Source organism: Pristiophorus japonicus, chromosome 7, assembly GCF_044704955.1.
Source record: "Pristiophorus japonicus isolate sPriJap1 chromosome 7, sPriJap1.hap1, whole genome shotgun sequence".
In the NCBI taxonomy this organism is placed as follows: domain Eukaryota; kingdom Metazoa; phylum Chordata; class Chondrichthyes; family Pristiophoridae; genus Pristiophorus; species Pristiophorus japonicus.
In genome coordinates this window covers 157687736-157715509 of record NC_091983.1, presented here as the reverse complement: position 1 = coordinate 157715509, position 27774 = coordinate 157687736, and the positions used below count along the sequence as shown (strand labels likewise).

The following is a 27774-nucleotide window of genomic DNA, read 5'->3' as shown; positions in this document are numbered from 1 at the left end:
CTTGACAAATCAAGCAGTGGAGGGGTTGAAAGTGGTGGCGATGAGGTAGAGCTGGGTGTCATCAGCGTACATGTAGAAACTGATGACGTGTTTTTGTTGGTGTCGAGGGGTAGCATGTAGATGAGAAACTGGAGCGGGTTCCAAGGATAGATGCTTCCGGGGGACTCCAGAGGTAAAGGTGTGGGATCAGGAAGAGAAACCATTGCAGGTGATTCTCTGACTACGACAGGATAGGTAAGAATGGAATCAGGCGAGGACAGTCCCACCCAGCTGGATGACGGAGCAGAGGTGTTGGAGGAGGATGCGATAGTTTACCACAGTCACATAGGATGTCATTTGTGACTTTGATAAGGGTCTTTTCAGTGCTGTGCTGTGATTGGATTTGGGAGGCAACAACAGGTTCAAGGACTTTGGAGAGAAAAGGGAGGTTGGAGATGGGGGTGGGTTTTTAAGGGAAGTGATGACTGCAGATTTGAAAGAGAGGTAACAGTTCCTGAGGACAGGGAACTGTTAACATTATTAGCTTGCATGGGAACCAGGAACTGAAGTTGGGTGGTCAGCAGTTTGGTGAGAATAGGGTCAAGGGAGCAGGAGATGGGATCTCAAGGACAAGATAAGTTCGGAGAGGGCATGAGGGGAGATAGGAGAGAAACTAGAGAAAGATACGAGTTCAGGGTTAGGGTAGGGGGAGCTTGGCTTGGTGGGCTAGGGGAATGGGGGGGAGCTTGACTTGGTGGGCTAGGGGAATGGAGGCAAGCAGCAGAGACAGCTGAACTGATGGTCTCAATTTTAGTAAGAAAGAAGTCCATGAGCTCCTTGTGCTTGTTGGAGGTGAGGGTGGAGGGGGCAGTATTATTACATTTGCTATGTTTGCTGCTTTAACATTATTTGACGTGATTAACATCCCCGATCACTTTCAACCTCAAGTTTATCTATTCCTATAACATTTGTAGAATATGTATCTTATCCATTTTTCTTCCAATATGCAGCATCTTATCTGTATTAAATTTAATCTGTCACTGTTCTGCCCATTTACAGATTCAATCTGATTCCTTATATAATGCTCTGGCTGCTTCCTCTGACCCAACTGCCTCTCCCCACCACCCCCTCTCCATATCAGTTGTGAACTTAATCTAAATGATTGATGGTAAATTAGAAACAGTAGGAATCCTACAATTGATCCGTGAGGTAACTTGCTCAGTACTGCCCTGCCTCCACTTTAGTATTACTGCCATAGCAATAGACTTTCCTTCAGCCAGTGTTTTATTTACCCATTTTCAAGTTCAACTTGAATTTCTATTGTTGTGAACTTATTTAGTAGCCTTTTGTCAGTTGAGTTCAGTTGGTAATCCCCTCACCTCTGAAACTGGATTCATACGCCATTCCTGTGGAGTACTGTGAAATTGCTTCAATGTTGGAGGGGTTGGCCTATGGATAAGACATTAAACCAAACTCCATCTACCTGTTCTTTTTGATTTGAGTGGATGTTAGATCCCATGGTACTTTTAAACGAAGATCAGGTGTATTTCTGTCCTGGCCAACATTCATTCCTCAATACTGGTGATTCATCTCATTGCTGTTTATGGGTTCCTGCTCTGTCCAAAGTGTTTGCCTTGTTTGCCTATACAGTAATTCAAGGGAAATCATTGTACACAATGAATGTCAAAATGTGATAAAGCAATATACAAATGTAAATCTTTTACTTTTTAATTTTAGTTGGTGTTTCTAAAATTAGATAACTTGGTGTTGGTCCTCAGCAGTGTTCTGCTCCATTATAGAGGGTAGAGCAAATGCTGCAGTTCCATGAATAATTAGAGAAAATAAAATTAAATTTAAAAAGAAGCATATGGCAAATATAGGACGAATAGGACAAAAGAAAATCATGTGGAGTATAAAAAGTGATTAGAAATGCTAAGAAAGCATCCGAAGAAAGATTCACAGAGAACTTCGAGGAAAACAGTAAATAATTCTTTAAACAGATTAAAAAGGAAAGAATAGCGCAAGAAAAATTTGGGCCGATCAGAGAGCTGAAAGAAAACCCCATGGAGAATGATGGCATTGCTGATCTACTAAAAGAGTACTTTGCCGTGATTTTATAAAATAATGCTGGAAATGAAAGTGTAGAAGTGGAATAGAGAAATGAAATAGGGTAACTATGGGTAAGGAAGTAGTAGTTGGTGGAACTCAAAGTGTAATCGACACTGGGCCCTGATGATGTGTATCTTACAATGCTGAGAGAATTCAGGGAGGAAATAACTGTCTCTATGGATGGTGTGCCAAAGTTACTTCTGCTAAAGAAGGCAGAAAGTGATAAAAGAAACAATTATAGACCAGGCAGCCGAATATTGCTGGTGGGTAAGGTTCTACAGGCCACCATAGGGGATAAAATTAATACTCACTTAGAAATACATAGGCTAATTAAAGGCATGGATTTGTAAAAGGCAAATTATGTCTGACAATTTTAAGAGTTCTTTGAGGGAATAACAGGTTGTATTTATAAAGGAAATATAGTGGATATTATATACATGGATTTTCAAAGGGTGTTTGATAAGGTGCCACACAAGAGGCTTGTTGTTAAGATTAAGGTGCACTCTCTTAAAGGGAGTATGGCAGCATGCATAGGAAAACAACAACAATAACTTGTATTTATATAGCATCTTAAACATAGTAAAACATCCCAAGGCGCTCCATTGGAGCGGTATGAAACAAAATTTGACACCAAGCCACGTAAGAAGATATTGGGCAGATGAGGTTGGTTTTAAGGAGCATTTTAAAGGAGGAAAGCGAGATAGAGAAGTTTAGGGAGGGAATTCCGGAGCGTAGGGCCTTGTCAGTTGATAGCACGACCACCAAATGGTGGAGCGATTACAATCGGGAATGTTCAAGAGACCAGGATTCGAGGAGTGCAGATATCTCGGAGAGTTGTGCCGCTGTAGGAGGTTACAGAGATAGGGAGGGGCGAGCCCATGAAGGGATTTGGAAACAAAGATGAGAATTTTAAAATTGAGGCATTGCTTAACTGGGAGCCAATGTAGATCAGGGAGCACAAGTGTGATGGGTGAACGGGACTTGGTGCGAGTTAGGATACAGGCAGCAGAGTTTTGGATGACCTCAAGTTTATGGAAGGTAGAGCGGGGGAGGCCAGCCAAGGGTGAGTTGGTATAGTCAAGTCTGGAGGTAACAAATACATGGATGAGGGTTTCAGCAGCAGATGAGCTGAGTACAAAAACAGATTGCAGTGATTGATGGATATGTTTCAGACTGGAAGAATGTAACAAGTAATATTGCCCAAGCGTCAGTGTTAGGACAATGCTCTGATTCATATATCTAAATGATCTGGATCCGGGTATAGGGAGCACAATATCAAAATATGCATTTGACGCAAATCTACGAGGCATGATTAACTTTGAAGAGGACTGTGAATGATGTCAGGAGGATATTGTTAGGTTGGTAGATTGGACAGATGGGCGCCAGATGAAATTTAATGCAGGGAAATGTTTTCTTGATGACACAATGTTACAGTCAGTTTCTTGATAAAGTTTTATGACACTACTGTACAAATTATTGATGGGTTAATAACCTCGTGTCCTGCCCCTGATAATTCTGTAAATGTATGGGTGCCAATGATTAAATGACCTTGCCTAGGAGGTGTCATTACAGCCACCATAAAATCAGGTGCTGATTGTTTACTGTTGGTAAAGCAAAGCCATCCACAAGCAACATCTGCACAATTGCACGTTGTTTGCTTTAGTTTTCTTCTTGGCAACTTTTTTTGAACTTTTTCTCTTTATCTAGCACTTGATTCTAAGCTTGTTTTTCTATTTTCTCAATTTAAAGGGGCTGAAATTACCCTCCGAGCAAAATGGGGCGCACTCACATTTTCCAATTGTCTGGAGTGATTTTTCCCTTTTTAAAATGTTTCTTCTGGTGGGGCGGTGAAGTCGGGCTGTGGCAGGGCGGAGGTTGGTGGGGAACGGGACGGACTGTGGGCGGATTCATGAGCGCCCGCTGACCATTTCAGCGCGATGCTTATGACGTCAGCGCGACACGGAAATGCCGCATCGCACTGACGCATCGCAACGTCCCTCTCCTTCAGTTAAAGGGGAGGGTTGCTGCGAGCTCTGCATAAACTTTAGTGGTGCCCACTGGCCACCAGAGTAGGTTTTGACAGGGTCAGCGGCCCAGTACCCAAGAGGGAGTGGCAGGTTGCCTGTTGGCGACCTGGCCGAACGCGTGACCACTATTGTCAGGCCGACTTCAGAGTCAACCGACAATTAAAATAAAATGGCAGCCGTGGCAGTGCATCCTCCCATTTAAGGGCGGATGTGCCGCCCAACCACTAGCAGCTTCCCGCCTGGGAAAAGCTGTCGGGGGCACCGATCGGCGGCCGCTCCGCTCCCGCCGGGTTATTTCCCATGCGGGGTGGAATCGAGTTGGTAAGGGGTCAGCGCATGGCTGATGGGGTGGAAACATGGGTGGGGCAGTAGCGTACACTGCCACAATAAAGCACGAGGGCAATTTCTCAAATGTCGGCACCTCTGCCTCAACCCGTTACCGCCAATGGGACAATTTCAGCCCCAAATTCTTTTCACTTGTGAATAAAAGCCACTGAGTTGAGTCATCAAAATGTGGCCATGGAATGACAGCAAGGAATAAACAGTATTGGAGGGAAGGTAGAGAATTGGTCATAATGGAGGACAGTTATAGTCACAAATCTTCCATCGGTCAGTATGACAAGGTTGATTGGGCCTGAAATTTTCTTTGATTGTTATCAACTAGTTTTGTTTATTGGTAGAGCAATGGTGCACTGTATCACAATACAACATTTAGCACATTTGGCTGGCGTTTTTAAATATCAGATAGTGGAGGTCACAAACCTGCCGGCACACTGATGTAAAGTAAGAACTTGAATTGTTTCTCTCTAAGTTGTTCTTAACGTTTGAACTTTACAGTGTGCATGAGGCTGGAAAAGGATTACAGTGGCTGCAGGCAGGATGCAATCGTTGGAGAAAGACTTTATTCAAGGACCTGGATGGTCGTGCAATGGGAGTACCACCTCCCTCATCAGTACCAGTTCCCACAGTCAGACTTCAGGTGGAGTCAATCCTGCTTGTACACTGGTAATACCGAGTATTCTCCTGTTACGTGATGCACTTGTAGTTAGTTTTTCAGAAAGTGTATTCTTGCCTAAGCTAATTATAATATCAAAGCACACATCATAGGACATTCTCAGAGCAGCACAGAATATCTAACACTTCCTTTCTAGTATAACCAAAAACTAGAGATTTGGTAAGAGGATGTCAGTGTCCCATAACTATTCTCACTATTGCAGAAAATCAAATCAATTGTTTATATTAAAGTAAATAACTTAAAACTTGGTGTCCAATATCATTATTTGAAACATTTAGGAAGTTTCAACCTCTTTCCTAATTCACTGCAGGAGTAGACATAGATTTTTTTTAGAGCCAGGGGCCATAGTTTAGATGAGGATTGTGCCATTCCAATTTAGCTTCTGAAATTTCAAACATGCCATTAAAATGAATGGGAAGTACAGTAACATTTGTTTTTGTCAGGATGGTGATGGGTTGAGTGTGCCAAAAAGTGTCAGTTTTACATCTGTTTTGTATCTCCGTTTCACTGGAATCTCAGTGTAGGCAAATTGGCTGGAGTTGTCCACCTGCATGTTTATTAGCTGTGCTTGTTCCTCATTCTTTTTAACGAAGAACATAAGAACTTAAGAAATAGGAGCAGGAATAGGCCATACGGCCTCTTGAGCCTGCTCCACCATACAATAGGACCTTCTACCTTCTACAATGTGATCATATACCACAACTCCACTTTCCCACCCTATCCCTTGATTCCCTTAATGTCTAAAAATCTATCGATCTCCATCTTGAATATACTCAATGACTTGAGCTTCCACAGCCCTCTGGGTAGAGAATTCCAAAGATTCACTACCCTCTGAGTGAAGAATTTCTCCTCATCTCAGTCTGACCTGTCCAGCCCCTTATCCTGAGGCTATGACCCCTAATTTTAGACTCTCTAGCCAAGGGAAACAACCTCTCAGCATCTACCCTGCCAAGCCCTCTAAGAATTTTATGTTTCAATGAGATCACCTCCCATTCTTCTAAACTCCAGAGAATATAGATATATTCTACTCATGCTCTCCTCATAGGACAGTCCTCTCATCCCAGGAATCAATCTAGTGAAACTTTGTTGTATCCCCTCTAAGACAAGTATATCCTTCCTTAGGTAAGGAGACTAAAACTGTGCACAATACTCCAGGCGAGGTCTCACCAAAGCCCTATACAATTGCAGCAAGACTTCCTTACTCTTATAGTCCAACCCCTGGTAATAAAGGCCAATGTACCATTTGCCTTCCTAATTGCTTGCTGTACCTGCATGTTAACTTTCTGTCATTTGTGTACAAGGTCACCCAAATACCTTTGCATATCAGGAGGATAATCGCAGGCTGGTGAGCGGACAGAGGATAACCATGGCCATTGTGTGGCTGAGTTATATGCTTGCCACAAAATAGTGGTTTTGTATCAGGAAGCCCACATCTCACCAGCAACATGAGTGTTCACCAGTAATATTTGTTACCTGCAGTCAAAAGATTGACAACCAGCATATACTTGTAATCTAATATCTTTCAGAGGAGTTAAACTGAGGCCTTGAATGCCTGTTCAGGTTAATGTAAAAGATCTCACAGCATTTAATCGAACAAGAGTAGGGAGTTCTCCCGCTGTCCTGCCAACATTTATTTCTCAACCAAAACCATTAAACCTGGTCACATCTCATTTGCTGTTTGTGGGATTTTGCTGTATGCAAATTGGCTGGCACGCTTACCTACAAAACTGTAGTGTATGGAGAAAGAGTCATACTGAACACTGTGAGCTCAAAGTAAAGTGTGACCTTAGTCTTTTATTGCAGGTCTCCAGGATGCCTCTCCAATCTGTGAAGCCTCCTTAAATACCTGTGCTCCCAAGGGAATATGGGATCCCTTGGGACTCCAGGGGATGAGCCCTCTGGTGGCTGTACAGAGTAAATATAAGTTTACATATATAACAACACTTCCCCCCCCCCCCCCCCCAAGTCAATAGTGTAACTATTTACAATGTGATCTGGGGCCCTTCTTGCCCTGGTTGATTGTCTCGGTGTGAAAGCTGGTGTTGTTGGATCATTTGTTGGGCCCTCGCTGGGCTGCTGTGCAGCTGGCCTTGCTGGGCTGCCTGGGGTGTTGGGCCCTGCTGGGCTGCTGTGGATGATGGGTTCTGCTTCGTGGTCAACCATGGTGTCGGGTGCCACTGGTGTGTGTGTGTTGGGGGATCAAGAAAGATAGGGTCCAAGGTGGGTTGCTCAGGGTAGTCCGTAAATCTGAGTTTGATTTGGTCCAAGTGTTTCCGGTGAATGAGTCCATTTGAAAGTTTAATCGGAAACACCCTGCTCCCGTCTTTGGCCACGTCAGTGCCGGGAAGCCACTTGGGACTTTGTCCATAATTTAATACAAATACAAGATAATTGATTTCAATCTCGTGTGACACATTTGCGCTATCATGGTAGGTACTTTGTTGAAGCCGCCTGCTCTCTACCTGTTCATGTAGATCAGGGTGAACTAACGACAGCCTTGTCTTAAGTGTTCTTTTCATGATCAGTTCAGCAGGTGGGATCCCAGTGAGTGAGTGGGGTCTCGTGCGGTAGATAAGCAGAACTCGGGATAGGCGAGTCTGCAGTGAGCCTTCAGTTACCTTCTTCAAGCCTTGCTTGATGATTTGCACTGCTCTCTCTGCCTGACCATTGGACGCTGGTTTAAACGGGGCAGATGTGACATGTTTGATCCCGGTACAGGTCATGAATTCTTTGAACTCAGCACAGGTAAAACATGGCCCTTTGTCGCTCACCAGGACATCGGGTAAGCCGTGAGTGGCAATCTCTGCCCTTCTTGGGGACCACTACTCAATTGCCCCACAGAAGGCAGTCTGCCTGTATAGACATTTGATCTTTGCGTCGCTGGAATGGCTTTATCTCTTCCTGGTTTTCCACTGGGACACTGGACCAGCTCCCGTGAAGCACACAGCTTTTGACTAGAGATAATAATGGGTCCTGGCTTGTCCAGGTTTTGATCTGCCGGGCAGTGATGGGTGATTGCTCACTCTCAAATGCTTCCATAACCATGGCTAGATCTGCGGGCTGCACCATTTCCACCCCCATGGTGGGCAATGGCAACCTACTGAGAGCATCGGCGCAGTTTTCTGTGCCTGGCCTGTGGCGGATGGCGTAGTTGTATGCGAACAACATGAACGCCCATCTCTGGATGCGGGCCGATGTGTTGGTATTTATCCCTTTACTCTCGGAGAACAGGGATATAAGTGGCTTAGGGTCAGTTTACAATTCAAATTTTAGCCCAAACAGGTATTGATGCATTTTCTTTACCTCACAGACACTCGCTAATGCTTCTTTCTCAATCATGCTGTAGGCTCTCTCGGCCTTAGACAGATTCCTGGATGTATAAGCAATCGGTTGCAGTTTCCCGAAATCATTAGCTTGTTGCAATACACACCCGACGCCATATGACGACGCATCACATGCTAGTACCAAACGCTTACATGGATCATACAACACAAACAATTTGTTTGAGCATAACAATTTTCTCGCTTTTACACAGGCATTTTCTTGGTTTTTGCCTCAAACCCATTTGTCCCCTTTTCATAGTAAGACATGCAGTGGTTCTAGCAATGTGCTGAGACCCGGTAAGAAGTTACCAAAGTAGTTCAGGAGTCCCAGAAACGACCGCAGCTCCGTCACGTTCTGTGGCCTCGGTGCGTTCTCGATTGCCTCCGTCTTCCCGTTGGTGGGCCTGATGCCGTCTGCGGTAATCCTCTTTCCCAGGAACTCCACTTCAGGTACCAGGAAAATGCACTTCGAGCATTTTAACCTGAGCCCCACACACTTGAGTCGACTAAGAACCTCCTCCAGGTTCTGTAGGTGCTCCACTGTAATCCGACCTGTGACCAAGATGTTGTCTTGGAAGACCACGGTGTGCGGGACCGACTTCAGTAAACTTTCCATGTTTCTCTGGAATATCACTGCCGCCGATCGGATTCCAAACGGGCATCTGTTATAAACAAAAAGATCTTTGTGTGTGTTGATGCAGGTGAGGGCCTTCGATGATTCCTCCAGTTCCTGCATCATGTAGGCTGAAGTCAGATCCAGCTTCGTGAACGTCTTTCCTCCCGCCAGCGTTGCAAAGAGGCCATTGGCCTTTGTTAGTGGGTATTGGTCCTGCAGGGAGAAACGATTGATAGTTACTTTGTAATTGCCACAGATTCTGATGGTGCCTTGAGGACTGTGACGTTAGGACTGGCACACTCGTTGAACTTGATCGGGGAAATTAGGCCTTCTCTTTGCAGCCGGTCTAGCTCGATCTCTACCCTTTCTCTCATCATGTACGGTATTGCTCTCGCCTTGTGATGGCTGGGTCGCGCCCCCGGAATTAGAAGGCACTTATGCTCCTTGGAATTTCCCAATGCCTGGTTCGAACAGCAAAGGAAATTTGTTTAAGACCTGGGCACACAAAGTGGCATCAGCGGGCGAGAGCGCTCGGACGTCGTCCCAGTTCCAGCGTATCTTTCTCAGCCAGCTCCTGCCAAGCAACGTGGGACCATCGCCCGGTACCACCCAGAGTGGTAGCTTGTGCATCGCTCCATCGTAGGAGACCTTTACAGTAGCACTGCCAATTACAAGAATCAGTTCTTTTGTGTAAGTTCTTAGTTTCATGCGAACTGGAGTTAAGACTGGCCTTGAGGCCTTGTTGCACCACAACCTTTCGAAAGTCTTTTTGCCCATGATGGACTGGCTCGCACCTGTGTCCAGCTCCATTGATACCGGGAGTCCATATAGTTCAACATTCAGCATTATCAGGGGACAATTCGTGGTGAATGTGTCCATCCCATCTATCTCTGCCTCCTCGATCTGAGGCTCTGGTTCGTCGTGATCCTCTGTGGGTCTGTCCTCCTCTGCAACATGGTGGTTTGCAGTTTAACAGGACTAGCAGCTCACCTGCACATTAGTTGGAGGTGTCCCATTGTTCCACAGCCCTTGCAAATGTACTCTTTGAATCGGCATGAATGGAAACGATGATCACCCCCGCAGTGCCAACAAGGTGTTAATGGCCTTACATTCATCACCCTTGATGGTGGACTCTGACATCTGCGGACGTGTAGCTGCAGGTATGTGTGATCTGCCCTGTACCTTACGATTCGAAAACATCACTTTGTTCACAGTACTTGTAGCAGCACTTGTGTGTTGAGAGATTTGCTTCGTATTGTCACTGGTGGCAATGAATGCCTGGGCTATCGCTATGGCCTTACTCAAGGTTGGGGTCTCTGTAGTCAAAAGTTTGCAAAATATGGTTTCGTGGCCAATGCCAAGTACGAAAAAGTCTCTGAGCATGTGCTCCAAATGTCCTTCAAATTCACAATGTTCTGCAAGGCATCTTAGCTCGGCAACATAACTCACCACTTCCTGGCCTTCAGACCTTTTGTAGCTGTAGAACTGGTACCTCGCCATCAGAACGCTTTCCTTTGGGTTTAAATGCTCTCAGACTAGTGTGCACAAATCGTCTTACGATTTCTCTGTGGGTTTCGCTGGAATGAGCAGATTCTTCATGAGGCCATACGTTGGTGCCCCACAGATGGTGAGGAGGATCGCCCTTCGTTTGGCAGCGCTCTCTTCCCCATTTAGGTCGTTGGCCACGAAATATTGGTCGAGTCGCTCCACAAAAGTTTCCTAATCATCTCCCTCCGAGAATTTCTCCAGGATGCCCACTGTTCTCTGCATCTTTGGGTTCACTATCTGTATCTCGTCGCTAGTTGTAGTGTATGAGAGAGTCAGACTGAACAGTGAGCTCAAAGTAAAGTGTGACTTTAGTCTTTTATTGCAGGTCTCCAAAGTGCCTCTCCAACCTGTGAAGCCTCCTTAAATACCTGTGCTCCCAAGGGATTATGGGATCTCTTGGGACTCCAGGGGATGAGCCCTCTGGTGGCTGTACAGAATAAATACAAGTTTACATATAACAAAAACAACTTCAAACTACTTGGAAAAAGTAATTAATTGGCACTGAAGTGCTTTGCGGGATCCGCGCGATGTGAAAGACACTATGTAAATACACATTTTTTTAAGGGAAGTTAAAAGCGATTTTGCTTGCAGAATGCTTGGGTAGCCTCACATCTCGAGAACAACCACGGGCCTCTGCTTGGTGCTGTGCCACTATTTTACTGATTGCAAAACTTAAAAATAAAAAAATTGCAGCAGGGACAAACAGTTATGTGATGACCTTGTTGCATCACTAATCACACTATCATGTCCTCCTCGGCTTATAAATAAGATTAAATGTCTGCAAAACACTTTATCTTATAAGGCAGCCCATTGAGCTAGCTTTTAGTAATTAGGGTGCATTTTAGCACTTGGCTTCACTTTATGGTGAAACTGTCCCTCATGGGCTAAAATCCAAGATTTGTTCACAACCTCTTAATCCCTATTGCTCAATGACGAAGCCAGGTTCTTAAATCTAATTCTTTAAGGTTTTTAATTTTGTTTCTAGTTTCTATGTTGCAATGTTTGCAGTGTGAATAGGAGAAAAAAAAAATCAGTTCATATATATATTTTTTAAAGGAATCAGTTTCACTTCAAACATTTCATTTCTTTTACCTTTAATGTCTGTTTGGAAAATTGTCATTTCTGTGAGACATTAATGTGAAGTATTATTCACAATGGGCATTGGTATAGCTGTGTGCAAACTAGTGTCAGAAATGTAATGAATATTTTAGGCTGCATTTACACTGCAAGCTTAGTGTTAGTATGAAGCAGTATAGTGTAAATGGATGTCCCAGGCCCGCCGCGACCTGCGAGAGAACAGCTCCGCAGGTTGGGCTATAAAAGAGCCAGAGCGGCTTACTACTCCAACCTCCAGCTCGAGCTGCTCCAAGTATGCGATGATTTTGAGATGGGCGACTGGGTGACGTCATCAAAACCCTGGTCGCCGTTTTGGCACATAGGCAGGAACATCGGCAGAGCCCAGGTACAGAGGAGTGGGAGGGTCGGGGCGGGTGAGTGGCGAGTGTTTGTGGCGAGATGCGGTGAATGTTTATGGTGGAGATCGTGGCGGAGGTGTGACAGATGAGGGTATGGGGCCCAGACGAGCCAAGGGCTAGCCCACACTGCGATATGTGTGCGCACTAGGTCTGTGCAGCAGAGCAGGTCTCCTGTCGTCCTGGTTAACCCTTGCCACTGAATAAAGGCCTAGCTCTGTCAAGCCTGTGTGGTGGCTGATGTGCAACGGTCACCACATGTTAAAAAAAAAAACTGCACACAGGCTTCTTCCACTCTCTCAATTGGAGTTCAGGACTGGAACATCGGGTGCTTCATCGAAACACCTGTCAACTCATGGAAGCAAGTCATCCTTGTTCGAGGGACTGCCTATGATGATGATGAGTGTAAATGGAGCGAAAGATCATTTGAATAAGAGAGATGGAAGAGAAATAGAGAGAGATGAAGAAGAGAGTTCTCCGGACAGTGGTGAAAAGCTGCGGGCAGTTAGAGATAAGTTGGGAACTAATGCAGAGACATGGGGAGAGAGAGAGAAAACAAAATAGAAAGAAAAGGCAAAAGAAGGAGAGAAGAACAAAATGCAAAAAAAAAGAGATTTAGGGCCCAATTTTCCCCAATTCCTTTTTTCGGCACACTTACCCTAAATGTGGCGACTTTGCGTGCTGGAAACTATGCCGAAAAAAAGTGGCCTCATCCTGCCCGCTCTGCCGAGTTTCCAGTGTCCCAACGTGGCGGTGGGGGGCGGAACAACAGCCCAGCGCAGAAAACACTGCCGGCAGCTATGCGCATGCGCAGTAGAGTCTGCGCGCATGCTCCTTGCCCTCCCAGCGTGTCCTGTGGGCTGCGAGCACCGGCCTGCCGGTCCGCTGACTTCCTGGGCCGAGGTAGAACTTGAGTTTTATTTTTTATTTATTGCTGGTTGTGCTTTGTTTAGTGAGGAGAGTTTTGATTGCATGGGTGGGGGGAGGAGGAGAGTTTTGATGGGGGTGGGGGGTTTGCAGAGGGGAGAGTGTTTTGATGGGGGTGGAAACTTTAAAAAATAACTTGTTTCTGGCATAAAGGTAGGACTTCTATTTTTTATTTGTTATTGATTGATTGCTGATTACTTTTTGGCCTTTGTTTAGTGCTTTGTAAGTCTTGGTGCAGATCCTCTCAGCTTCCTTGTATTTTTTATTATTGAATGTTTATTTTTGTGCTTTGTTTAATGCTTTCTAAGTCTTGGTGCTTTAAATGTACTAACCTGCGCCAAATTCTTAACTGCCCGCAAGGTTTTTCAGAGCTGGCCACATACGCTGACCTAAGTCAATTTGGAGTAAGTTTTAGCTGGCCAAAGTGGCATAAATGGCCAAAACTGGCATAAGTGTCTGGGAACGTCCCCTTTTGGAAAAAAAACTCAACTAAAAAAAAATCGTACCTAACTGAGTTACTCTGGCGCAAGTTTATTGGGGAAAAAATTGTGTTTTTTAAACTTACGCCAGAAAAACCAACTTACTCCAAAAAAATTGGAGCAAGTTATGGCCAAAATTGGGCCCAATAATAGGACATAAACTCCCAGAAAGTAAGAGGGAAGAAACAAAACAGGATAGAAAGAGAAGCAGAAAAAGATAAAAAGAGGGACAGGAACAGAGAGGGAGAGAGAGAAAGCAGCATGAAAATGACACAGACCATAAGACAGAAAGCATGCACTGTGACCTCTTGTGAGCAAAGTCACTTCAGATTCACTAATAATATATTAAAAGTCTTGCTTAAAGTGCATTTTCTGTAAACATCACATCTACTTCCTGCAACACTTTCTCTTACGCCTATTTCCACCTTACCAGTCTGGTCATGCTTCTCTGTCATGATTGCACCTATCTATTAACTTTACTTGCCTCTGCTGGAGACCAGGATGAGTGGTTGACACTGTTGTGTGCTTATCTCAGACTTCAAGCTGCAAAGCCTCAAAGATTGGTGGTGCTGTGGCACTATTACTCACAGCATCCCATCTTTAGAGCTGCTATAGTTGGGTCTGTGGTCCAATGGAGTCAAGCCTTCTTTCCTTCAAAGCATATTGAAAGACGATGCGAATGAAGAAAATATTCCCTCTGGTTCATTTCACGCCATTTGAATTCTTGCAATGCCTGACGCCAGAGATCCTTGCAGCAGAATAATTCTTTACATTTTCATACTTTCCAAGCCTACTGGAACTTATGTTAAAAATTAAAGTCAAACATGTTTCCCCCATTTTATCCACAGCTTTAAGGCTGCTGGTAGTGCTACACTGCAGAAGCAGCACATTTTTTCTCTCAAATCGGCAGATACTTTATGGAGGAAGGAGAACTCCCCGATAATATTCCAGTGACCCTATGATCATCAACAGGGGTCAGTGGCAGATTTCTATGCTGGGCATAGATTCCGTCAGACTGGAAATTTACCCCAATGACCCAAGCCGAATGTAAGGTAAAGGTAGTCATTTTGTAGCTTTCAGAATATTAGGGGGAATCCACAGCAAAGTGGAGCTTTTGTGATGGACATCATGGAAAATTGTGAGCACGCCGCCTATGAATTTCCACCTATTAAAATTGAAGAACAAAGTTATAGACAGCACGTCCGTGATTTTCCAAGATTTTGAAAACTATCTAGAGCGATTGGCTTGGTTGTTCTTGTCCTGTCTTTTTATCAGTAGATTCAGCTGACTGCTGATGCTTGATTTGTGGTTTTAATACATTCTCAGTAGTTTTCTATTGGACATTTTGCTACCTACTTTGCTTATGTTTGTTGCTATTGGGTGAGGAGTCCGAGGGCCCGCATTTGGTCAAACCAAAGTTCCGCCCAAGTACCGTCGAAAAGACCGCTAAGATCCTAACGGTACTTTGGGCGGGGCGGAAGTTTGGTGGAAAAATGTGGAACAAACTGCCCGGCGGAAAAAATGGGCCTTACAGACCGATTCTAGGCAGCAGTGGACGGTTGGTCGTATTCTGGGCGGCAAATGCGATCCTTGGCAAAGTAGTGACGAGGATAGAGTCGGGCTCAAGGAGGGGAGGGAATGGGAAAAATAATTTATTTACCGTATGAAAAAAAAACTGCTGCTAAACATTCAGAGGATCCCATCCACCAAAATCGCTGCAAAAGAAATGAAGAAAACAAATGCACCAACCTTTTCTTGCAGGCCTTCATACTTACCATTCAGGTAAGACCTGCTTCCACACGGCGGTCTCTTCTGCTGCTGGGGTAGAGGACTGACTGGACCAAATTGGGGACTCAGCGGGCGGGAGGACTTTTGTCAGCATTGCACGCCAGCAGACGCTCCCCAGCGGTCTTCTCTCCCCACTGGCGTGAGGACCTGACCAAACTCGCTTGGAGGGGAGAGCGCCCAAAATACATGGAGAAAACTTGGCAGCAGCCAATGGTAAGTTGACCAAATTCTGGCCCTCATGTCAAAGCAATCATTCAAGTAAGGGGGAATAACCCCAGTAATTGCAAAGTGCTCCCGAAGGCTATTCAGCCCTGATTCTACTTACATGATTGCAAATATTAAGGTGCGAAATGTATCCAGCTACATTAACATATTATTTGCAGGCAATGTTTATACCAAGATGGAATTGTAATTAATATTGAAAATTGGCACTATGGTGTAAGTTGCACACAGCTACTTATAAAATCAGGGAGGGCAATTGTAGAATAATGCCATCAGGGATTTTTACTCTGAGGACTGAATTGATAACTCTAGCCATTAGCAAAGAACTGAAGTGTAAGATTTGTAATTATATTAATTTGTACCTATTGGTACTGTAAATTTGGACTCATTTAAACCATTTTTAGTAAAATGAAAAGTGAGACAATCAGAAACCAATACCATGATTGCATTCCGCTGGGATTAGCAGAGTAATGGACAATGTAAACTGATACTATTGCAAGCTGGCAAAAATATAAATACCAATTAAATTATTATGGAAATCACAATTACATAGCCATCAGATCAGGAAAATAAGGATGATTTGGACAAATGTCAATTTCACTCCCCCCCCACAAAAGAATGCCTACTTACATGAACACTGCAGAGGAAAATCTTGTGAAGCATGAAGGTGCAAAAATGTTTGGTTTGTTATGAACAAAATAATTCAGAGAACAGGAAAAGAAAAAAAACTGTTTGGGACCAAAATTCCCTCTCTGGGAACTGCTAACAGGGTGATAAGGACTTTTTGCTCAGGGTAGAGGGCAGAAGCGACCCACGCAGAATTTCCTCTGGGATAGTGATGGCGATAACGGCTTTGCGCCGTGCCCCGTAGTTTTCGCCCCGATGGCGGGCGGCACAAACGCCGATGATGTCATCACTGTGCGCACCAACCTCTTATTGCCCCACACTGACCCCTTTGCACTCCGCAGGGTTTAAATTGCCCCGTGGTAATGAGGTTGGGGCAGGGCGATGCCACCGACTGCTTTGCGGGTCGCCAAGCTAGGGCTGGGGTGGCTCATCTGTCCTTAAAGGGGAGGGCCTTGCGCTGTGGCCGGCATCTTTTTTTTGTCAGCCGACTTTGCAGTCGGTACGACAATGGTGGCCGCTGGTTTGGCCGGGCCGCCAACAGGCAGCCCGGCACCCCCTCTTGTGTGTGCAGTGCCCAGTAGGTAGGGCAAAATTTATTTATGACCCCATTCTGGTGCCTCCTGCTTTCTATTGCCCTCGTGATTGCTCAGCCCTGTACTCTCTTATAGTGCTTGGGGCTGCTATGTGCAGGTGCTGTCGTCCAACAGACACAACTTGAAGATTAATTCAGTGCAGCATTGGTCCTTTGAGGGAAGGAGCCTGTATAGATGGCAGTGCTGTGCCGAACATCGCTTAGCACTCTGCCCATACCGCCCCTTCCACTCCCATTAGCGCTGTAAGGGAAGTGGTAGTGCTTGATTTAATGCTCCACTTCCCTCTTGGAGCGCTAAAGCGGAAGTTCCCTGCAGAATCAAATCTTTACTGCCTGGTGATATTTTTACACTCCTTGAAAGCCCTAAGTCACTTATTTGTTATTTTTGTTGTGGATAGACACAGAAACCAGCACTCTCGCCCAAAACAGGCAGGAGTCTGTTTAAATAGGCAAATAAGGGTCATAGGCCTGTTGCAGGAACTTCATTCCAACTTTCAAAGTGAAATGGGCGGAGCTTGCAGGACACAAGCCAGTCCCACTTTCTCCAAGCATTGAGATGCCTGATCGATGATCCTTAAAGGGACCACTGAAGGCTTCTCCCAAAAGGTATGTTATTTTAAAGAAGGTTTTTGTCAGGCTAAGAGGAGCAGGAGTGCTCCACTGGGTTATTCAAAAATCTTCTGGCCTGATGCTGACCCATCTTCACCCCCCCACCCCCGGCATCCATTCTCAACCCCCCTCAGCAGGTCTCGCCTGCCAGCGTGTGGTAGCCACCTGATATTCCTCTTCACCAGACCAGTGGGCTGCACGGGGCATCCATTTGCCACATAAGGCTCGCTGACCAAACCTGCAAGTAGTTCAGGTCTCTCCACCGTCGTGTTGGGTGGATGTGGTGCACCATTGATATCATGCCAATTCAGCCAAAGTACTTGGATATGCACTTGAAGTGCTGCAACCTACAGGGCTACAGTCCAAAAGCTGGAAAGTGGGATTAGGCTGGATAGCTTTTCTTCAACCGGCACAGATGCAATGGGCTGAATGGTCGTCTTCTGTGTCTTAAATTTTTATGATTCTATGAGGTTCGTCAGACATGACCTACCTTTCACAAATCCATACTGGCTCTCTCGGGTCGGCTGAAAATGTTCAAGGTGTTCAGTCACTCTATCCTTAATTACAGACTTTATTAATTTCCCGACAACAGATGTTAGGCTAACTGGTCTGTAATTCCCTGGTTTCCCTGGCGCAGAGTGACATGCGCAATTTTCCAATCTAAAGAAACGGTTCCTGAATCGAGATAACTTTGGAAGATTATCGTTAGGGCATCTGCAATGTGCTCATCGACATCCTTTAAACCCTGGGATGGAAACCATCTGGCCCTGGGGGTTTGTCGCTCTTTGGTGCTATTATTTGCTTCAGTACTGTTATTTTACTTATGTTAATTTTGTTGAGTCCCTGTCCCTGATTCAATATTAGTTTCCTTGAGATTTCCGGCATCCTGTCCTCTCCCTCTACTGTAAATACTGACGCAAAGTAATTATTCAAGATGTCCGTCATATCTTTTTCCAAAATCACTGTTAGCAGTTTTCAAGGGGTCAGTATTGCTGCTGACCACCCTCTTTTTCCTAATATAATTGTAAAACCATTTTATGTTGATTTTGATATACCTTGTAAGTTTCTTTTCATACTCCTTTTTGTAGCTCTTACTAACTGTTTTGTCACCCTTTGCTGATCTTTGTGTTGTTCCCATTCGCCAGAATCTGTGCTATTTTTTGCATTTTTATAAGCTTTTTCTTGTTTTATGTTGTCTCTTACCTCTTTAGTCATCTACGGCTCTTGCCCTTTAAGTGTATTAACTAGTTCCGCATCACAAATTCTTTTTTGAACATCTCCCACTGATCTTCTGTTGTTTTACCCATTAACAGATTTTGTCCAGTTTACTGTGGACAGTCTCCGTCTCATCATATTGAAGTCGGCCTTACCTTAATCTAAAATCTTAGTAGCTGGTTTGCGTTTCTCCCTTTCGTTGAACTCGATCATGTTATGATCGCTATTAGATAAATGTTCACATGCCGTTAGGCTGTTAACTAAATCTAACTCATTATTCATTGCTAAATCTAATATGGCATTCCCGTGTTGGCTCTCGGACAATTCTTTGCAGAAAACTATCTGGGACAAACTCAAGAAATCCATTACCATTCTGACATGTGCTAGTCTGCTTTTCCCAGTCTATATGAAAGTAAAAATACAACATTAATACTCCTCTTCCTTTACTACAGATTTGTCTAATCTCTGCATTTATACATTCTAGCACTTCACAGCTCCTACCAGGGGGGCTACACACAATTCCCACTGCAGTCTTAAATCCCTTCCTATTTCTTAATTCTACCCATAAAGTCTTCACTGCCTGCTTACCTCTTATTATATCCTCTCTTATCATTGACATGATTTTATCCTATATTTAGTTCCTAGTCTTGTGAGCACTTGAGCACATCATCAAGGTTGACAAGTCAATATAGCACTGATCGACAACAATATTGTCTTCAGATGAAAGGTGTTAAATCAAAACTTCATCTATCTGTTCAAGTGAATGCAAAAGAACCGGTCTGTGGACAGGTATCCTGTATTAACCCTAACCCAAATGAAACATTTTTCCCTCTACTAACGCCACCAAAAAGAAGCAGATTAATTATTCATTCATCTCAATGAATGTAGGTGACAATATGTTGTGCACAATTGACTGCTGTCCATGTCTGTATAACAACACCACATTGAAAAAAATGGTATTAGATGTAAAGTGTTTTGAGATATCCTGAGGGTTCAATAAGGTGCTATATAAATGCAAGTTCATACAAAGTAATATGTAAAAGAGATGACATGTAAGTGATCTCCAAGATATAACAAGTTACTATTTGGATCTTTCTGACCTGAGAGATTGCAATTTATTTTTTGGAGACACTTTTTCACCAAGTTGAAAGCATATTGGAATTACAGCTAGTATTTCTTACAAAACATAGTCTATTAGCTCATAAAACAATAATAACCTGTGCAATGAAACACAAGTCTGGCAATTAGTTGCTATTGTTTTCTGTTAAGCATCTATTCACATATCATTAAACTGTCATTAATTCCATATGGACGACAGCCTTTGCAGACACCAGCAGGATTTTTTCTTTCCTCTGCAAGGAACCTAATCAGCAGTAGCAGTTCTTGAATTATGAAGTGATCCCTGTGGAGGATTATGATGCAAAAATAACTTTTCAATGTTCAGTTGCTCCCTCCCTCTGTCTTGCATTAATTTTTAGCCCCATCCACCTGTGCGTTCACATCTGATTATTGGATACATTGTAGAATTTAGGATCTCTTGCACAAGATTGCCACCAAATGCAGGAATTAGTAGGCCTGGATACCCATGAGGTGTGTTTTGGGATTGTTGCAATTTTGAAAAGATACAATGCTGAATTTTCGGCTTTTGAGATTTCGGGGCGGTAATGGTGGTGGGGCGGTACTGATACCGCCTGGAAAACGTTTGCAGCCTCGTCTGCAAAATTCATCAAAAAATGTCGTTCCATGATCGGGGGTGTGCAATCAGACATTACACAGGGAGGATTTTGCACCCGAGCCGAAAATCGGCCGATAAAAAGTATTAGAAACATAGAAACATAGAAAATAGGTGCAGGAGTAGGCCATTCGACCCTTCAAGCCTGCATCACCATTCAATAAGATCACGGTTGATCATTCCCTCAGTACCCCTTTCCTGCTTTCTCTCCATACCCATTAATCCCTTTAGCCATAAGGGCCATATCTAACTCCCTCTTGAATATATCCAATGAACTGGCATCAACAACTCTCTGCAGTAGGGAATTCCACAGGTTAACAAATCTGAGTGAAGAAGTTTCTCCTCATCTCAGTCCTAAATGGTCTACCCCTTATCCTAAGACTGTGTCCCCTGGTTCTGGACTTCCCCATCATTGGGAACATTTTTCCTGCATCTAACCTGTCCAGTCCCGTCAGAATCTTGTAAGTTTTTATGAGATCCCCTCTCCTCTTTCTAAACTCCAGTGTATAAAGGCCCAGTTGATCCAGTCGCTTCTCATATGTCAGTCCCGCCATCCCGGGAATCAGTCTGGTGAACCTTCGCTGCAGTCCCTCAATAGCAAGAACGTCCTTCCTCAGATTAGGAGACCAAAACTGAACACAATATTCCAGGTGAGGCCTCACCAAGGTCCTGTACAACTGCAGTAAGACCTCCCTGTTCTTATACTCAAATCCCCTAGCTATGAGGGCCAACATACCATTTAGCTTCTTCACTGCCTACTGTACCTGCATGCCAACATTAAATGACTTTCATGACCCCCAGGTCTCGTTGCACCTCCCCTTTCCTAATCTGCCGCCATTCAGATAATATTCTCCCTTCGTGTTTTTGCACCCAAAGTGGATAATCTCACATTTATCCACATTATGCTGCATCTGCCATGCATTTGCCCATTTACCTAACCTGTCCAAGTCACCCTGCAGCCTTTTAGCATCCTCCTCACAGCTCAGACCGCCACCCAGTTTAGTGTAATCTGAAAACTTGGGGATATTACACTCAATTCTTTCATCTAAATCATTAATGTATATTGTAAATAGCTGGGGTTCCAGCACTGAGCCCCACTAGGTCACTGCCTGCCGTTCTGAAAAGGACCCGTTTATCCTGACTCTCTGCTTCCTGTCTGCCAACCAGTTCTCTATCCGCTTCAGTACATTACTCCTAATACCATGTGCTTTAATTTTGCACACCAATCTCTTGTGTGGGACCTTTTGAAAGTCCAAATACACCACATCCACTGGTTCTCCTTTGTCCACTCTACAGGTTACATCCTCAAAAAATTCCAGAAGATTTGTCAAGCATGATTTCATTTCATAAATCCATGCTGACTTGGACCGATCCTGTCACTGCTTTCCAAATGCGCTGCTATTTCATCTTTAATAATTGATTCCAACATTTTCCCCATTACTGATGTCAGGCTAACCAGTCTATAATTACCTGTGTTCTCTCACTCTCCTTTTTTAAACAGTGGTGTTACATTAGCTACCCTCCAGTCCATAGGAACTGATCCAGTGTCGATAGACTGTTGAAAAATGATCACCAATGCATCCACTATTTCTATGGCCACTTCCTTAAGTACTCTGGAATGCAGACTATCAGGCCCCGGGGATTTATCGGCCTTCAATCCCATCAATTTCCCTTACACAATTTCCCGCTTTATAAGGATATCCTTCAGTTCCTCCTTCTCACTAGACCCGTGGTCCCCTTGTATTTCCGGAAGGTTATTTGTGTCTTCCTTCGTGAAAACAAAACCAAAGTATTTGTTTAACTGGTCCGCCATTTCTTTGTTCCCCATTATAAATTCACCCGAATCTGACTGCAAGGGACCTACGTTTGTTTTCACTCATCTTTTGCAATCAGTTTTTATGTTCCCAGCAAGCTTCCTCTCATACTCTATTTTCTCCCTCCTAATTAAACCCTTTGTCCTCCTCTGCTGTATTACAAAATTCTCCCAGTCCTCAGGTTTGCTGCTTTTTCTGGCCAATTTATATGCCTCTTCCTTGGATTTAACAATATCCTTAATTTTCCTTGTTAGCCACGGTTGAGCCATCTTCCCCGTATTATTTTTACTCCAGAAAGTGATGTACAATTGTTGAAGTTCATCCATGTGATCTTTAAATATTTGCCATTGCCTATCCACCGTCAAGCCTGTAAGTATTACTCGCCAATCTATTCTAGCCAATTCACGTCTCATACCATCGAAGTTACCTTTCCCCAAGTTCAAGACCCTAGTCTCTGAATTAACTGTCACTTAATAAAGAATTCTACCATATTATGGTCACTCTTCCCCAAGGCGCCTCGCACAACAAGCTTGTTAATTAGTCCTTTCTCATTACACATTACCCAGTCGAGGATGGCCAGCCCTCTAGTTGGTTCCTCGACATATTGGTCCAGAAAACCATCCCTAATACACTCCAGGAAATCCTCCTCCACTGCATTGCTACCAGTTTGGTTAGCCCAGTCAATATGTAGATTAAAGTCGCCCATGATAACTGCTGTACCTTTATTGCACGCATCCCTAATTTCTTGTTTGATGCTGTCCCCATCCTCATTACTACTGTTTGGTGGTCTATACACAACTCCCACTAGCGTTTTCTGCCCTTTGGTATTCTGTAGCTCCACCCATACAGATTCCACATCATCCAAATTAATGTCCTTCCTTACTATTGCATTAATTTCCTCTTTAACCAGCAACACCACACCACCTCCTTTTCCTTTCTGTCTATCCTTCCTAAATGTTGAATACCCCTGGATGTTGAGTTCCCAGCCTTGGTCACCCTGGAGCCATGTCTCCGTGATGCCAATTACATCATATCCGTTAACTGCTATCTGCACAGTTAATTCATCCACCTTATTCCGAATACTCCTCGCATTGAGGCACAGAGTCTTCAGGCTTGTCTTTTTAACACCCTTTGTCCCTTTTAGGATTTTGCTGTAATGAGGCACTTTTTGCTTTTTGCCTTGGGTTTCTCTGCCCTCCACTTTTACTTTTCTTCTTTATATCTTTTGCTTCTGCCCCCATTCTACTTCCCTTTCTCTCCCTGCATAGGTTCCCATCCCCCTGCCATATTAGTTGAACTCCTCCCCAACAGCACTAGCAAACACTCCCCCTAAGTCATTGGTTCCGGTCCTGCCCAGATGCAGACCGTCTGGTTTGTACTGGTCCCACCTCCCCCAGAACCGGTTCCAATGTCCCAGGAATTTGAATCCCTCCCTTCTGCACCACTCCTCAAGCCACGTAATCATCTGGGTTATACAGCGATTCCTACTCTGACTCGCATGTGGCACTCGTAGCCATCCTGAGATTACTACTTTTGAGGTGCTACTTTTTAATTTAGCTCCTAGCTCCCTAAATTTGTCTTGTGGGACCTCATCCCATTTTTTATCTATATCGTTGGTACCTATATGCACCACGACAACTGGCTGTTTACCCTCCCCCTTCAAAATGTCCTGCACCCGCTCCGAGACATCCTTGACCCTTGCACCAGGGAGGCAACATACCATCCTGGTGTCTCAGTTGCGGCCGCAGAAATGTCTATCTATTCCCCTTACAATCGAATCCCCTATCACTATAGCTCTCCCACTCTTTTTCCTGCCCTCCTGTGCAGCAGAACCACCTATGGTGCCATGGACTTGGCTGCTGCTGCCCTCCCCCTCAACAGTAACCAAAGCGGTGTATCTGTTTTGTAGGGGGATGACCGCAGGGGACCCCTGCACTGCCTTCCTTCCACTACTCTTCTGGTTGGCCACCCATCCCCTATCTGGCTGTCTAACCTTTACCTGCGGTAAGACCAACTCACTAAACATGCTATTCACGTCATTCTCAGCATCGTGGATGCTCCAGTGAATCCACCCGCAGCTCCAGTTCCGCAATGCAGTCTGTCCAGAGCTGCAGCTGGATACACTTCCTGCATATGTAGTCGTCAGGGACACTGGAAGCATCCCTGACTTCCCACATAGTACAAGAGGAGCATAACACATGTCTGAGCTCTCCTGTCATGACTTAACCCCTAGATTAACTTAATTTGACAACAATAATGCTAAAGGTTACTTACTGATAAAGAAAAGGAAATGAAAAACTGCTCACCAATCACCAGCCAATCACTTACCCCTTTGTCTGTGACGTCACCTTTTGATTTCTTTCTACTTCTTTTTTGCCTTCTCTCTGGGCCTTTATAGGCTGCTCTGACATCCCCAAACCTCTTGCTGTGACCTCACACTTTTTTTTCTTTTCCTCCCAGGTCAGGGAGTCAACACTGTTGGGGAAAACAAGATAAAGAAACACCTCCCGCTCCCACTTGCCCAAACTTTCCCACTTACCAAACTCTTACCTTTGCACTCTGACCTGCCACTGCACTCCAAGCAAGTCTGCACCAAGCCCCCTCTTTTTATACTGTACCTGGCTGACTCACCACTGGCCTGTTTAGGGAACCAGTTTTTACTAGCTGTCCAATTAACTAAGCTAGCTTGCTTGTTTGTCTCTGCTTAAACCTACAAGAATCCTATCTGTTTAATATTGCAGTTTTACTTAAACTTGTAATCTTATTTTACCTTTCGAAGCTACTAGAGATTGTCACAAGTAATTTACACCAATTTAACCCTTAAAGTTCTCCCACTTACCAAACTCTTACCTTTGCACTCTGACCTGCCACTGCCACTGCCACTTAAATTGTTGATTTAAGGAACCTCATTGTTGTTTAGTGCCCTGCAGCATAATATTGTATATTGTAAGGTTTTAATTTGGTGGTGGGAGTTTTTATTACTTTGTTGCAGTAAAATTTATGATTTATCATTTGCCATTGGTGTCTTGTGTATCATTCCAATGTTCACCGGAGATGTGTCTTTATGGGGGTACATAGCGTGTCCAGTATTAGCTCCATCCCTTAGTTTCCTCCATCATTGCTAGCTGGCGACGTGTGGCTCTTGGCCCAGCAGCATCTCCACACTGCCTCCCCGTGGATGGTTTGACTATCCAATGGGAGCCTCATCGTCCTCCTCCTCCTGAGGTAGGCCTGCAATCCCCACTGGCAATGCCTGGCCCCTCATGATGGCCAAGCTGTGCAACATGCAGCACACCACAATGAATTTGGATAGCTGTTGAGAGAAGTATTGAAGGCTGCCTCCAGAATGGTCCAGGTATGGGTCTGCCTGTAGGAGATGGCATATCTCTGTCAGCACTTCCTTTCGAAAGCACAGCCTTCTCACACACTGCTCCTCAGAGAGTTGGAGGTCTAAGCGTTGGTGCCTGTAAACCTGTGGTGGGTAAGCCCTCCTCCGCAGATGCCTTCGGCCTCTCCCCATCCGTGAGCCAAGAACCCTTCTTCTAGCATGACGCTGCATGGCAATAGCATGGAGCATGATATGCTGGCGAACTAGTAATGCCCGCATTAAGTTTTCTCATTCACCTTGTACTGTAATGGCAGATAAAACTGCCACTTTCAAGTCGGAGCTTCACGCAGCGTGATGTGTGCTACCGTTGCAGTCAATGTGACCTGCGATGTAGGATCCTCATCCCTCCATTTCAAAATGCTGCCAATGCCGGCTGCTGCACCCTGGGAATGCCCTGATTTTTCAGATGTTTACTGGGGTGGGGCGGTAAGTTTTTGTGCCACTACAAACAATGAGCTGAATTTGCCGGCCGGGCAGTAAAAGCTGGACGCCCGGCGTTACGCCTAAAAACACCATTTACCACCCCTCCGGGGTGCAAACAGAGGCACAGATGAGCCGAAAATCCAGCCCAAAGTATCATAGGACTATTTTTCCAATATTTGCATTAAAATAAGAGGCAGGGCAAATAATGCAAAACACTGCAATCAGATCCAGAAGAATTTGGATCTTTTAGATAACTGGGTGCTATGTAATAAATACACAATTTATCGATCCTTGTAACGTAATTAGTATGAGAACAGCGATCCAAAAGATTGAGTTTATGTTAGTTGGAACTGTCATACAGCCTGTTGATTGAGAAAATGATCAAGGGATAGAATTTCTGCAGACTTTTCCCAATCACTCACCATAGATTTGGTGGAGATCAGAGGTAACCTGTAGAAGCGGTGCAAATGGCCATTTACAGTGTATCTCCAGGGTTTCCGCTGATCTTTCGCAAAAACGACAGTGGGCGATCAAGAGAACCCCTGCAAAATTTCCAGATGCTACAATTTATTGTGGCTAAATTTTTGAAACCATCAGCCCTTGTGCTGAGCTGCAGTACTAAAGTCAAATAAGATAAATACATTCATTTTGGTAGACAGAATGAGGAGAGACAATATAAACGAAATAGTACAATTTCAAAGGCGGTGCAGAAACAGAGACCTGGGGGTGTTCGCACACAAATCTTTGATTGTGGCAGGACAAGTTGAGAAGGTTGTTCAAAAGGCATGTGAAATCCTTTCTTATAAATAGAGACATATGGCTCAAATTTTCCCAATCCCTTTTTCTAGCGCCCTCACCCGAGGTGAGCCGCTTTTGTCCACTTCCAAGCGCGCCGAAAATCTTCCTCCCGACTCTGGCCGCTCCCAGCCTCTCCTCGGTGGTGGCATAGCGTGGCCCAGTGGATTTGGGGCGGAGCCAGGTCCCAGCGCTCAAAGCAGTGCCTCTGCACATGCACGCTAGAGTCTACGCACATGTGCAGTAGCTCCTGGCAGGCTGAATCTGTGAGTGTGCGCTGTGGGCTGTGTGGGGGGGGCCCGAAGCACGCCGTCCTTAGCCCTGGCCGAATGGGCTCCCTCATCGGCAGCCCGCTGCATTCCCTATGGTAGGACTTCTATTTTTTATTTGTTATTTATTGATTGATTGATTGCTTATTACTTTGTCTTGGTGCTTTAGGTGCAGGGTTCCTTCTACTTTTTATTTGTTAATTAATTGCTTATTACTTTTAGTACTTGGTGCAAATGTACTGCTTTGTTTAGTGCTTGGTGCTTTAAATATATTTATGCTTCTTTAATGTTGTTGTGAAGGTGTTTAGTGCTTTGCAAAGTCCCCTTCCATCCCCCCCACCATATCTGGCTGCCTGCGCTGATTTCTTAAGTCACCACAAGGTTTTTCTGAATGTACGAGTGCCCACTTACGCTGGCCTAAGTTGGTTTGGAATAAGTTTTAGCTAGCTAAACTTGCTTAAATGGCCAAACAGGCGTAAGTGGCTGGTAGCGCCCCCTTTTGAAAATAAAACAAAACTAAAAAAAAACCTAACTAACTCACTTACACTGGCACAAATTAAATGGCCAGAATTGCAACTAAAAAGATACTCCAGAAAAATCAAGTTGCTCCAAAATAAAACAGCAACACCTGGGGAAATTTGGGCCCATAGAGTGTAAAAGCAAGGAAATTATGCTAAATCTTTAGAAAACAGTGGTTAGGTCCCAGCTGGAGTATTGTGGCCAATTCTGGGCACTTTAGGAAGATTATCCGGGCCTTATAGAGAGTGCAGAGGAGATTTAATATAATGGTACCTGGGATGCGGGA

The 27774-nt window shown here is 44.5% G+C and overlaps 1 protein-coding gene across 1 annotated transcript in view; it reads left to right on the top strand.

Moving 5' to 3' along the window:
- LOC139266646 (fibrocystin-like) overlaps window positions 1-27774 on the top strand; it is a 630313-nt gene that overhangs the window by 429102 nt on the left and 173437 nt on the right. Inside the window, 2 exon segments of the mRNA XM_070884234.1 lie at window positions 4953-5073; window positions 5075-5120. Coding sequence (XP_070740335.1) covers window positions 4953-5073; window positions 5075-5120 — 167 coding nt within the window.